We start from the raw sequence: 13,658 nt of genomic DNA on the forward strand, positions 1-13,658 counted from the left end.
TAAATTCAGTTTTGAGGGGTGAGATTAAGTTCCTGTGGGATTTCTGGGTGAAGATGTTTGAGAAGCAGTTAGGCATTAGGGTTCTGGGATGTGAGAGAGAGAGAGCTAGACTAGGCATCAACATTTAGAAATTATTCAAGTGTAGCAGGTGGTTAATGCTATTAGAAAAGAATTTTTGAAATCTCAAAGACTAATTTTTTCTTGCTTGGCAGAACTTCAAAAATTTGTATTCTGCTTTCCCCCAGTACAGACAAGTGCTGCATTGGAAATCTTTGTACGGGCCTCTCTCTTTCCAGTGTGATATACAGAAGAGGGGTTGTGGGGTCAACGGGCACGTGCTTTCAAGATTTAGATAGTTCCTGCCAAATTGCCCTCAAAAAAAAAAAAAATGATACTAATTTACTCTTCCACTGTGAAGGGGCACAAGATTACTCATTTACCCACTCCTCCCAGTACTGAATGTCTGCCAACCTGATGGGCAAATAATGCCGTGGCGTTGCGTTAGTGGCTAGACCAAGAATTTTTCATGTTTACTGGACATTTGCATTTCTTGGCCTGTGAATTCTGTGTTCTTGTCCTTTGGCCTTTTTACTCTTGTGTTTGATTTTTTCTTACTCACTTTTGGAAGGCGTCATATCTTTGCCTTCTCCACAGGCTCTTTCCTCATTTCTTGTTTTATTTTTCTCTGTAACTGCCATCTGACATACTATTTGTTTATTTTTTTATTGCCTGTCCCTCCCCGCACCATTAGAATGTAAGAATCAGGAGGGCGGGGATTTTGTCGTTTGTTTATTCTAGTGTTTCCAGCACCTAGGACAGTGTCTGGCATATAGTAGGCACTCCCTAATTAATTGTTCAATGAATGAATTAATGGAGTGAATAATAACCTTTTTTTTAATAAATTTATTTATTTATTATTTATTTATTTTTGGCTGCGTTGGGTCTTCGTTGCTGCATGTGGACTTTATTTGCGGTGAGCAGGGGCTACTCTTCGTTGTGGTGCACGGGCTCTAGGCATGCAGGCTTCAGTAGTTGTGGCGCATGGGCTCTAGAGCACAGACTCAATAGTTGTGGCGCACGGGCTTAGTTGCTCCATGGCATGTGGGATCTTCCCGGGCCAGGGCTTGAACCCGTGTTCTCTGCACTGGCAGGCAGATTCTTAACCACTGTACCACCAGGGAAGCCCGAGTAATAACCTTTTATCTGTTATTTGTTTTTCAAATATATTTTCCATGTTTGCACTTGCCCTTTTCCTTTGTTTATGGTGAGCTTGATCATATAGAAAGTTTTAATTTATATGATGTCAAGTCTATCACTTTTTTCACATGAGGCTTTTGAAGTCTACATTTTGCCTACCTCCCCTCCCCCTTTTTAAACACTGTGTTCCCTTCATTCACTTCTCCCACCTCCCACTCCCTTCCTCTGGCCAGCCATCAGTCTGCTGTCTGTATCTATGAGCTTGTTTTTTTTTTTTTTTTTTTTTTTTAAGATTCCACATATAAGAGAGGTCATATGGTCTTTGTCTTTCTATGTCTGACATAATTCACTTAGCACATTGCTCTTGAGGTCCATCCATATTGTCACAAATGGCAATATGGATGTCACAAATTTTATTGTCACAAATTTTATTCTTTTTTATGGCTGAATAATATTCCATTATATATACCAACCATAATTTCTTTATTCATCCATTGATGAACACTTCAGTTGTTTCTTTACCTTGGCTGTTGTAAACAATGCTGCAGTGAACATGGGTGTGCATGTATCTTTTCAAGTGTTTTTGTTTTCTTCAGATAAATACCTAAAAGTGGAATTGCTGGATCATATAGTTCTATTTTTAATTTTTTGAAGAACCCGCATACTGTTTTCCACAGTGGCTGCATCAGTTTACATTCCTACCAACAGTGTACCAGGGTTCCCTTTTCTCCACATTCTTGTTATTTCTTGTCTTTTTGATAATAGCCATTCTAACAAGTGTGAGGTGATATCTCATTGTGGTTTTGCTTTGCATTTCCCTGATGATTAGTGATGTTGAGCATCTTTTCATGTACCTATTGGCCATCTGTATTTCTTCTTTGGAAAAATATCTGTTCAGATCTTCTGCCCAATTTTTAATCAGATTTTTTTGGTCTTTTTTTTTTTCTTGCTGTTGAGTTGTATATACAGATTTAGATCATAGAATAAAAGAAAGTCAGTGAAAAGCTGAGAAGGAAGGAATGAGCAGGCACATAAAAGAAGTAGGAATGAGTAGTATCCTAGAAGTCAAAGGAAAAGAGTTTTAAAAGGGAGGCAGTAAACTTTTGATTAAATATGGTGAATGGATCCATTCATAGTAAAATATTATAAAACACATAGGACACAAGGACAAAGAGAATGAGAGTAGAGACTAATTTTAGAAATATAAAATGATCAATTGAGTGGTAAGAGATTTTGGAGGATGGGAAGTAAATTCTTAATGAATAAGAGGTTTTCTTTTGAGATAATGAAAATGTTTTGGAGCTAGATGAAGTTGGTGCTTCCATATTATTGTGAATATACTAAATGCCACTGAATTGTTCACTTTAAAATTAATACACTATGTGAATTTAACCTCAGTTTTTAAAAACAAGACCATATACTGAGGTATATGAAATTTAAGAACACCAGGGATAAAGAAAAGATTCTGAAAATTGCCAGAGAGAAACAAAGGATCTCATACTGTATTATTAATCATAATAAACTAAATTATAATATAGCAACAAATAAATCCTGAAATCATAATGGCTTAATTCAACAGACATTACTTTTCATTTATGCTACATGTCCATGGTGAAGGAGAACACTCTGTTCTATATTGTTACTCAGGAATCTAGGCTAATCTGAACACATAGTTTCTAGAGTGGGGGGAGAACAAGTGTAGAAAAATCCTACTGTACTCTTTTAAATGCTTCGGCCCTGGCTAGAACCAGTCACATGGACCTTCCTGAGTGCTAGGGACTTGGAATGTGCAGTCTTCTCAGGTGCCCAGAAAGGACAGGCAAACCAGGCATTGCTGAGCACAAGAAGCTTCTACAGTGCATAATGAGGAACAAGAGTCAGACTGGCATTAGACTCACCTTCCAGCATGAAGCTAGAAGATAGTGGAACAATGCTTTAAAAATTCTGAAGGGGGCTTCCCTGGTGGCGCAGTGGTTGAGAGTCCGCCTGCCGATGCAGGGGACACGGGTTCGTGCCCCAGTCCGGGAAGATCCCACATGCCACGGAGCAGCTGGGCCCATGAGCCATGGACGCTGAGCCTGCGCGTCCGGAGCCTATGCTCCGCAACAGGAGAGGCCACAACAGCGAGAGGCCTGTGTACCGCAAAAAAAAAAAAAAAATTCTGAAGGAAAATTATGTCGTGTAGAATTATGTTATCTGTCAAACCAGTCAAATGTGAGGGTAGAACACTAACATTTTCAGAGGAACAAAGTTACAAAACATTTACCTTCTACCCACCCCTTATCAGGAAATTATCAGAGGATATATTACACTAAAACAAGGGAATAAAACAGGAAGAGGAAAATTTGGGATCTGGGGGCAGGGGATCTTGTACAGGATACACCTCAGACTGGAGCAGGAAGATTAAAGGGCCGGGAGAAGGGAGAGACAGGGATATATAATGTGATAGACTGCCTGATATGTTTGAGGATATTGAGAGTTTTATGGTTCTATAAGAACTTGGGCTGTGTTTGAGATATATTTTTAAAAATTAGCAAAACAAAAGAGGGCATTGTAAGTTCCCAAAATAGTAAATGTTGTACAAGGAAAGAAATATAATTATCGCATATTATATAACTCAGGTATAGATAATAGTCATAATATAAATACTGATGACAGATGGACAAAATCTAACTCTTATGAGGATGATAATAGGATATGAGAGCATAATCATCTGTAAGAGATTGTCAGTAAATAATGCCTAAAATGGAAAAATTAAGAAATAGCAATGTATTATTTAGAAATATAAATGTAAATACCAGAAGAAATGGCTAAAAGTTAAAAGTTGTTGTTTGTAGGAAGTGATTTTTCAAGAATGGAATGGAGTAGGACAGAGGATGGGTAAGACAGCTTATGTTACATATCTTGTAGGGTTAATGCCTTTTAAAATTATCTAAATTTATTACTTCGACTTCCTATTTTTCAAGGAGGCAGGAGCAAACAGTGCCACATGCTGCAAAGAGCCTATGTTAAATGAAAATTAAGAAAAGGAACCATGGGCTTTGGCAGATAGGTTATAGTGATCTTGGGGCCGTTTCAGTGGTTGAGTAATGGGTGTAGACCAAGTTGCAGTGAGTTGAGGGATAGAAGAATAGAGAAATTTCACATACTTCAAAGTGTAAAATGAAGGAGACCAACTGACATATAGAATCAGATAATGGTGTATACAGAATAGATATATTATCCTCCTGACTGAAAGGCAGAATATGAAAACCTGACCTTAAATAAATTATAAAGAAACTACATTATACATTTGCAGAGACTCCCCCATAAAACAAAAGCAAAAGTTTTTTTAAATTTCTTTCAGTAATTAGCTCTTCTAAAATTATTCATTTTACTGAAACATGTCATACAGGCATCTCTGCTAAATTGTGTCAATAGGGAAAAGTAAACTGTTGATATAATATAATTTGTATTACTTCTTTATTTAAATGAAATACCTTCTCAGAATTCCTTTATTTCAACTTAATATCCTTGATTTAAAGAAGGTTGCTTTGTTTGTTCTGAGTCCTTTTTTAAAAGTTCAAGGCTTTTAAAATAAGGTGAAAGCTAATGAAAACTGAAAGCAGTTCAGTTCCCTTACCCTCGGATTTCTGCATTAACCTGACTCATCTAGTATCATTCCAGTTCTCTTAGTTCCCCTTCCAGGTTCAAGTTTTTGTTCAAGCCTAGTCATGGGAGTAATGTTATCATCTTTAAATTTGGTCATGGAATGTGTTACACTGCCCAGCTCAGGGAAGTGCATGCTACTCAGTTTGGGCTTCGATAGTAACGTTTATTTTCTTTGGCAGAGAAGCTGATCGTCGAGGGGCATCTAACCAAAGTGGTAGAAGAAACAAAGCTTTCAAAAGGTTCGTTTTCTGTGGGTTTCTGTGGCATTTTTCTGTGGGTTTTGACAACTCTTTTGGATAATGAAGGTTAGTATACATTTCCAAGTTCATAGTACTTTAACCATCAATTTATGTCTTACAGCTCACAAAATGGCAATCTAGTAACAATATCAGATAATAATATAAAATAGTTGGAGTTCTGTTTTAAGAAGGATATGTTCATCAGAAAGTTTCTTTTTAAATGGGTATATATGTGTGGGTTTTTTTTTTAATGCTTAGAATAGGTTTCGTTAGGTATTAAAGATTTGTTGCAATCTCTCTGTCTCACTTCCAGCATTATTTTCAGCTTTGATCTCAAAATTTTAATCAAACGCAATGTAAATCTTTTTTGAAACAGGTGAAAAATGCTTGCAGTTCCATTTTGTTGGTTATCATACGTTTAATAGTCCTTATGATATTTAATATTATCTTAATTGTTAGCATTTCAATTTGACTTAAACAAAAGTGATTATGTAGAACCTTATATTTTTTAATGAACAGTCCTGTAATTGCTTGAAGTAATTTATTCTGTTGATTCTTTTCTGTTACAATTGTCAGGCTTAGAGAAGAAAAGTGAGTTTTAAAGCATTGTATTGTCAAGTCACTTTTATGTATAGGGAAATTGTGCAAATAAATTTAGTGGGATATGCTCATTATTCATTCTAGGACTTTCATCAGAAGAACATACCAGTATAAAATTTAAAACTAAATTGACAATCATTTTGGTTAGCTAAAACAATGAGTGATAAAAGTTTGCAATACTCCACTTCATTACGTTTTGTTTTATGAAAGTAACTGGATCCATTTGGCTTTTAAAAATATTTAAAAGGATAGTGTTATTTCATATATCTGGTGGCTTCCATTTGGAATTTTGTGCATGGCAGATGCCATATTTGGAGAAAGAATGCATAAAATATGCATCACTAATATTGTTCTGGCAAACAGGCATTGAGTTTCAGAACAGTGAACTATTTTTAGTACATATGGCAATTTATTTCATCTTATTAAAGTGAGATGAGAACAGATTTTAAAATAGCTTTTACTTCACCACCTAAATACCTATTCAGATTAGTTGGTTAAATAGCCAATACTTTGATGTAGAAGTAGAGCCTTAGAAAAAAATCAGTGCTTCTTATAATTAAAGAAAAGTATCTTGCTACCCAAGTGCTTCTATTTAATGCATTCTGAATTAGAATATATTTCCTTCAAATTATGTGATGTCATTATTGAAAAAGAAAATCTTATGATTTCCTTTTGAAATCTGGCTATAAAATATGTATTTAAAGTTTTAAAGAACATGCTTTTTGACCTAGCAATTTCAGTTCCAAGTTTTTATCTTAAGGAACAAATTGGACAAATGTGCAAGTGCATTTGTTTGTGTTGTTTTAAAGGCAAAGAAAGGAAAACATAAGTGTCCAATAAAAAGGGCATTTATTAAATAAATTATGGCAACTAACTCCATGCAAGTGAATAGAATACATCCTTTAAGAATGATAATGCGGGGACTTACCTCGTGGCGCAGTGGTTGGGAATCTGCCTGCTAACGCAGGGGACACAGGTTCGAGCCCTGTCCGGCAAGATTCCCACATGCTGCGGAGCAACTAAGCCAGTGCACCACAACTACTGAAGCCTGCGTGCCCTAGGCCCCATATGCCGAAACTACTGAGCCCACGTGCTGCAACTGCTAAGCCCGCGCGCCTAGAGCCCGTGCCGCAACAAGAGAAGCCACCATAATGAGAAGCCTGCGCGCCTCAAGGAAGAGTAGCCCCCACTTGCCACAACTAGAGAAAACCTGCACACAGCAACGAAGACCCAACACAGCCCCCCAAAAAAGAATGATAATACAGGGAATTCCCTGGTGGTCCAGTGGTAAGGACTCAGAGCTTTCACTGACCGGGCCCGGGTTCAATCCCTGGGCAGGGAACTAAGATCCTGCAAGCTGTGCAGCGTGGCCAAAAAAAGAATGATAAAACAGATGTTTTATATACCCAGAGATATTTCTATCAGCAGTCAACATTTTACTGGTACTTCCCACAGACAGCATGCAGAGGTACACTAATCCTTGTGACAAACTACTTGGCTGAAATAAATTACATTTTAAATGCTTTATATCTGGCTATACAGTATTTTCTTTTGGGTTTGGCTGGATTGTTTTATTTTTTAAATGCTTTCATTGCTGATGTTTTTAATGGAATGATATTTAAAACTGATTTTAAATATCAGTTGTTGGAAATTGCCAATTACCAGCTGTTACAAGTCTTGGTAGTATTTCCTTCAGGTATTGCACCTAATGAAAAATGTAATCATAAGTTGCGTATGCCTTCTATTTAAGTCCTAACTCAACTTGCAGTTTACAGTAGATTTCAAGGTGGAAGTAGAAAGAATACAGGGTAGGTCAAACAGTAGCTTTTAATTCCAGGTTCTACTAGTAACTAGCTATGTGCCCTCAGGCAACTTACTTTAGCTCTTTAAACCTCAGTTTCCTCATTTGTAAAATGGGATTGACAGTATATAAGTTAGAGGATTTTGTGGGAATTTAATGAAATATTGCTTATAAAGCAGGAAGCACTGGTCCGTTGTCCAACAAATGTTAGTTCTCCTTTTTTTTTCCCCTTGATCCTTGACCTTGCTTTCTTTGCAAATAATGGTTCCAGTGGTGTAGGAAGTGGTCTGTGTTTGTCTTGCCCATCCGTCGTTATGTCTGCTTGAAGATAGTGAAAATATTCACCTTATTTTAGACTTGCCAGTTTGGGAACAGTTTTGGTATTGATGTTGGTAGCCATTCCTCCATTTACTTCTATATACTATTGGTATGCATTTTAATGATTAAATACTGCACAGAAAATCAGCTAGTAAAGACTTTTAATACTGGAAAGTTGGGTGCTGCTTCATAGCTGAAAAGTAGATGTTTTGAACAGTAGAGACTCTACCACTCATTTGTTGTGTCCTGTGTTTCATCTTGAATAGATTTTGTTTGCCTCTCCGTATAATAACTCTAGTATCAGGACACAACAATGGTGAACCATGACTTGACTTGCTAAAAGCTTGCCTTCTTACTCAAAGTAAAACTGTGTTTCTAATGGTCCTCTTTTTAGCGCACCTACTATGTACCGTGCACTGTTCTATGCAATGGGATTATAGCAGTTAACAAAACAAAAATTCCTGCACTCATGGAGCTTATATTCTAGTAAGATCTTAATGGAAGATAGTCCCACCTCTAAGGCAATTTTACCTTCCTGGCTACTACTCCAAATAGGAAATAAAAGTTCCTTCTAAGACAGAAGAATACTTTTGAAAATGCGTTCCTCTTGGTTTACCTCTGTATCTTGATCATCAAATTGCCAAGAATATTAAAATTAGGAAAGAGTCATTTTTGTCTTTTCCTTTTTGTTCCCACAGTGGTTTCTTTTCTGTCTATATATAGACAAGATGTGTTAGCCTGCCTTATTTGAGACTGTAACTTAGTGATCAAAACTAGTACATTCAGAAATGTCTGACTATAGTACACTGTGAATGCACCAGAGGTCACAGATTAGATTCCCATGGACCTCAGTAATCAGTGACTTCACTTGTAATCTAAACTCACTGTCGGGGCTTCCCTGATGGCGCAGTGGTTGAGAGTCCGCCTGCCGATGCAGGGGACACGGGTTCGTGCCCCGGTCCGGGAAGATCCCACATGCCGCGGAGCGGCTGGGCCCATGAGCCATGGCCGCTGAGCCTGCGCATCCGGAGCCTGTGCTCCGCAACGGGAGAGGCCACAGCAGTGAGAGGCCCGCGTACCGCAAAAAAACCACAAAAAACAAACCAAAAAAAAAACTCACTGTCTCTCCCCAGTTGGCCTTTGACTAGAAATGGCAGTGAGAAAGGAAGCAAAAGGCTTCTTGTAATCCATCACTCATTTCACAAATGAAGCCATAAGTTCTAATGTATTCTTATATGGAATAGCTTAGTTCTTATTCTTATATGGAATAGTTCTTAATGGAACAAGTTATATTTTAATATTAATTATTTTGACAGTATTGGTTTTAGATATGTTTCTGACTGTTTCTAAAATGAAAAATATCTCTTGATTAAGTTGATTATGAAAACAATTATATGTTCGCTATAATTTTTCAAACAATGTATAAAACAATGTGAAGTTAGAAAATAAATGTTCATCCCTACCTTCAGAAATGACCATGGTATCTCTGTTGTAGATCCTTCTAGACTTGAATGAATATATACAACAAAAAATTCATAGCTAAGTGTATAGCCATTTTCAGTCTAAAGGGGGTCATCTTATACATGGCTTAACAGACTTTAGTTTTACTTAGTAGTAGTGAATATATCTTGGACATTTTGCATTCCATAATGAACAATGCTGCAATGAACGTCCTTATGTATATATACTATATGTTGCCTATTATTTCCTTAGGAAAAGTACTAGAAGTGGATGTACACATTTAAATTTTTGATACAGATTACCGCAAACAGTATAGTTAAGTGCGTAACATTATAAAAAGTAATTATATGTTTAGTGAATTTATAATCTCACTGAGGAAACAAGATGTATGTATACACAGAGAATGATATAAAATAGAACATGATTAATTATAAAACCCTATGTCCCAGAGAAGATAATAAAAAGGAGCAACATGCTGGAGAAATGAAGACTTGCTTAGAGGTAATGGAGCTTAAGCTATGTCTTAATATAGCCTGAATAGGCCAAGTAGTGAGAATGGTCCTTTGAGTTTAAGGAAATATCAACTCAAGCAAAGAATTTCAGGCCTGTGGTTCAGGGACAGTAATACTTTCTTTAGATATAAAAGGCTGTTAATTTTCTTGTTTTAAATGTTACTTTTATAAAAGACAATGGTGATTTTTTTAAAAAGAGTTTTTATCATGAGTATAAATATTACTAAGGCAACCTAACTAGTGTTTTTATATAATAGAATCCTTTTCTTTCATCATCTTCATACAGTATCCACATTGTCCTGGGAATTTTGCTATATTTGTTGCAGGTCTCTGAATACTTTAGCAAAGCTTGCTTCATTTTTGTTTCCAGTTGGCCAGTGGACAGCCTTGAACAAAAGCCCCAGCCCTCCTCTACACAGCAATCATGATCCACATTATAATTTAATATGAGCTACGTGTAATAACCAGCATTCCATTTTGGACTAGAGTGGTGAAGAAGTAAGAGATTCAGTGACCTCAGTTAATTTTAAAAGTATTTCGCATACCAGTAGATTTAGAGCACTCATAGCCTGAAGCAGTTTTATTGATATAAGCTATTTAATTGTAAAGAGATTCTACTTTTATTTATTTATTTATTTATTTATTTCTTAGAGAACCAGGCAAGAGCAAAGGAATCTGATTTATCAGATACCCTGAGTCCAAGCAAGGAGAAAAGTAGTGACGACACTACAGGTGAGTTTTAACCTAATATTTATAAATCTGTAGATGTTATTGTTACCTACCAAGCAGTTCAGGTATGCAGGTTAGTGTGGGTGGAGATCTCAAAGTTTGTGTTTGGGGGAAAAAGCAATACTTCTGTTTATCAAGTCACTCCCTTGAATCTTGGATAAATTTAAAAACTACTTTCAATGATCCAAATACAATAGCTGTATAAATTTCAGTTTTTTATTTTGGTAATGATAGCTTGCTAATAGAGTTTACTGTTTATAATTATCTTTTTTCCCCCCTCTGTAGACGCCCAAATGGATGAGCAAGACCTAAATGAACCCTTTGCTAAAGTGTCCCTATTAAAAGGTATTTTAACTTGTTTTTAAGACATTTTAAACCAGGGCATCAGATTCACCCTTTGCCACAAAATCATGTATTATATGATGTTTTAAGCTTTAGTTAAAACTAAGTTTTAACTTAAAAGATTAAGATAGATTCTCTAAAGTATCAGGAACTAAAATTTAAAATGTTGATGTTGGTTCCAGTGCTTTAAAGAAAAACATTTAAGTTGTAAAATAGTTTGTATCAATCAAAGTTATATGAAGGCAAGGCAATAAGTGGTAGAATGTGAAATGTAGCTGTGGTTTTTTTGTGTTTACCTTGATGTCTCTGATAGAAACTCATTACCACTTTTAATGTAAACTAAAAATAGATTAAAAATATTAACTTTCTTGAAAGAACTACCTGTTTGCTCTGTTATCATATGGTAGCAGTTGTAAATTTCCTCATTTTCTGGCCCTCCTCATTCTCCAGTAAATATCCCCAGGTTCTTAGGACTCTTCTAGAAATTTTGGGTGGGGCTAAGATGAGCAGTGCATATAATAAATTCTTTCACTTGTGTCACTTCTAAATAAGAAGTACATTTATTTGATATTTACTTGTTTAGAATGAAATGGGTAGGAATTAAATTAGCATTTATAAAAGTGTTTTTAAAATAAAGTGCCTGGGGGTGGCTTATTGATAAATCTGTGATTGTCAGCATTTAATCTTCCTTTTTTTTTGCAATCATGACAAGAGCTGCTACACCGAAGATTCACTTTTAAGTGTTTTGATCCATTTCTCATTTAGAGAAAATTATTATTTTTTACATCTTTATTGGAGTATAATTGCTTTACAATGTTGTGTTAATTTCTGCTGTACAACAAAGTGAGTCAGCTATATGTGTATACATATACCCCCATATCCCCTCCCTCTCCCACCCAGCATTTAGTCTCTTTTATAATTGCCTTACTGTACACAAGAAAAGTTGACATATAAGTTCAGCTCACTAGGTTACGCATTTTAGTAGCAGTGGACCAATACCAGGCAACTCTCGGAAATTAGCAGCAAAAGCAGCCTGTGGAGGTTTCTTTGTATAGAAATGCCTTTGCTTCTGGCTGGGCTATTAAGGGATCTCCCAGTACAGACCCTAAGTTTTGGATTATATAAGGAAGCCTTAGTTTCACCCTGCATGATCCTGCTGCTCTCCTAGTTGTATAATGATTGGGATTGGGGTTGGTTAACCAAGAGATTACCCAGATTCTCTCGAATTCCTTAGTCTGGGCATCATGGCCTTCTCTTTTCTCCCCCATGGACACTGAAGCTGACATGGCTCTTTGAGGCACCTTTGACTGAATTCCCATACCAAGGGAAGCCCTGAGGATTACTGGCCCGGGCAACCAATTGCCAACCTGTTTTTAAGTATGATAATAGTTTCCAGTATTCTTATCGATCCACACTCTTCTCAGGTGACCTTTGGTGTTTACGAGACATGCCTTTTTTCTAGTGTGGTAATAATAAATCTAAGTTAATGTGTGTACAGGCCAGAAATCTCATCTTGGAGCATTTCTGATTCTTCTCAGAAACGTAAGACCATTAATGCGTAGAATGTTTTTGCTGATCCTGAAAAAGTTTGGGAACCTTGGGCCTTTGGGGGACACACAGAAACAAGAAAGGAGGTGAATGAGGAAGGGACACCCGTCGTAAAGAAGTAGCTGTTCTTATGATCTTTTTTTACTGTAGAAATTCCCCAGAAGGCTTTTCAGCAGCCAAATCCAGATTGATTTATAAGTAGTAATTTTTTTTTTTTAGAAAAAAACAACATCAACAGGAGTTTAATAACATGTATACCTCCTGTATACAAGGGAGATACCCAGGAAAACTGAGTAACTCCTGTAAATAGTGTTTATGATTGTGTTAATTATATTCAACTGCTTTAGTGCTTTTGTAATTTTATGTGTCCATCTGCTTTAGATTTTATTTTTATCCTCTTCCCTACCACAATGCCAGATATTTGGAAAAACTCAGATGTTTGTTGAATGAATTAATAATAGACCTCTTACATCAAAGTTATAAAACCACAAGAGCATTAGGAAAGTGACAGGCTCTAGCCAAGAGGCTAAGAGCCAAAGATCTCTGAGTTCTGACTCAGCTCTGCCATTGATTTGTGGGTTGTTTTTTTTAATTCACTTATTTATTTATTTATTTGGTTGTGCTGGGTCTCAGTTGTGGCATGTGAACTCCTAGTTGCAGCATGCATGTGGGATCTAGTTCCTTGAGCAGGATTCAAACCTGGGCCCCCTGCATTGGGAGCGTGGAATCTATTGCACCACGAGGGAAGCCCCTGCCATTTATTTGTAATATATCCTTGGGCAAATTGCGTAACCCCTCTGTGCTTCAGTGTTTTTTCGTTTGTTGGTTTGGGGAAAACCAACTTCATAGGATTATTGTGAGGATTAAATGAAACAGTACAAGTAGATCGCTTAATATGTTGTTGGGAACATAACATGTTAAGCCCCATAATGAAGATACTGATAATAATAATAATAATGATGGTGATTAAGAAAGGCAAACCTATATGGGGACTTCCCTCGTGGTGCAGTCGTTAAGAATCCACCTGCTGGGCTTCCCTGGTGGCGCAGTGGTTGAGAGTCCGCCTGCCAATGCAGGGGACACGGGTTCGTGCCCTGGTCCGGGAAGATCCCACATGCCACGGAGTGGCTGGGTCCGTGAGCCATGGCTGCTGAGCCTGCACGTCCGGAACCTGTGCTTTGCAGCAGGAGAGGCTACAACAGTGAGAGGCCCACGTACAGCAAAAAAAAAAAAAAAAAAAAAAAAGAATCCACCTGCCAA

General features: G+C 36.9%; 1 protein-coding gene across 34 annotated transcripts in view; it reads left to right on the top strand.

The window, feature by feature from the left end:
• SLMAP (sarcolemma associated protein) overlaps positions 1-13,658 on the top strand; it is a 150,125-nt gene that overhangs the window by 110,009 nt on the left and 26,458 nt on the right. For 22 of the 34 annotated variants that reach the window (XM_019947536.3, XM_019947543.3, XM_073811262.1 and 19 more), the window contains 3 exons: positions 5,028-5,087; positions 10,431-10,511; positions 10,794-10,853. In XM_019947536.3, coding sequence (XP_019803095.1) covers positions 5,028-5,087; positions 10,431-10,511; positions 10,794-10,853 — 201 coding nt within the window. Of the gene's footprint in view, positions 1-5,027; positions 5,154-10,430; positions 10,512-10,793; positions 10,854-13,658 lie in introns of all 34 variants that reach the window. The other 12 variants (XR_004528585.2, XM_033865165.2, XM_033865163.2 and 9 more) reach the window with 1 other exon arrangement.

Source organism: Tursiops truncatus, chromosome 10, assembly GCF_011762595.2.
Source record: "Tursiops truncatus isolate mTurTru1 chromosome 10, mTurTru1.mat.Y, whole genome shotgun sequence".
NCBI classification, from domain to species: Eukaryota; Metazoa; Chordata; class Mammalia; order Artiodactyla; family Delphinidae; genus Tursiops; species Tursiops truncatus.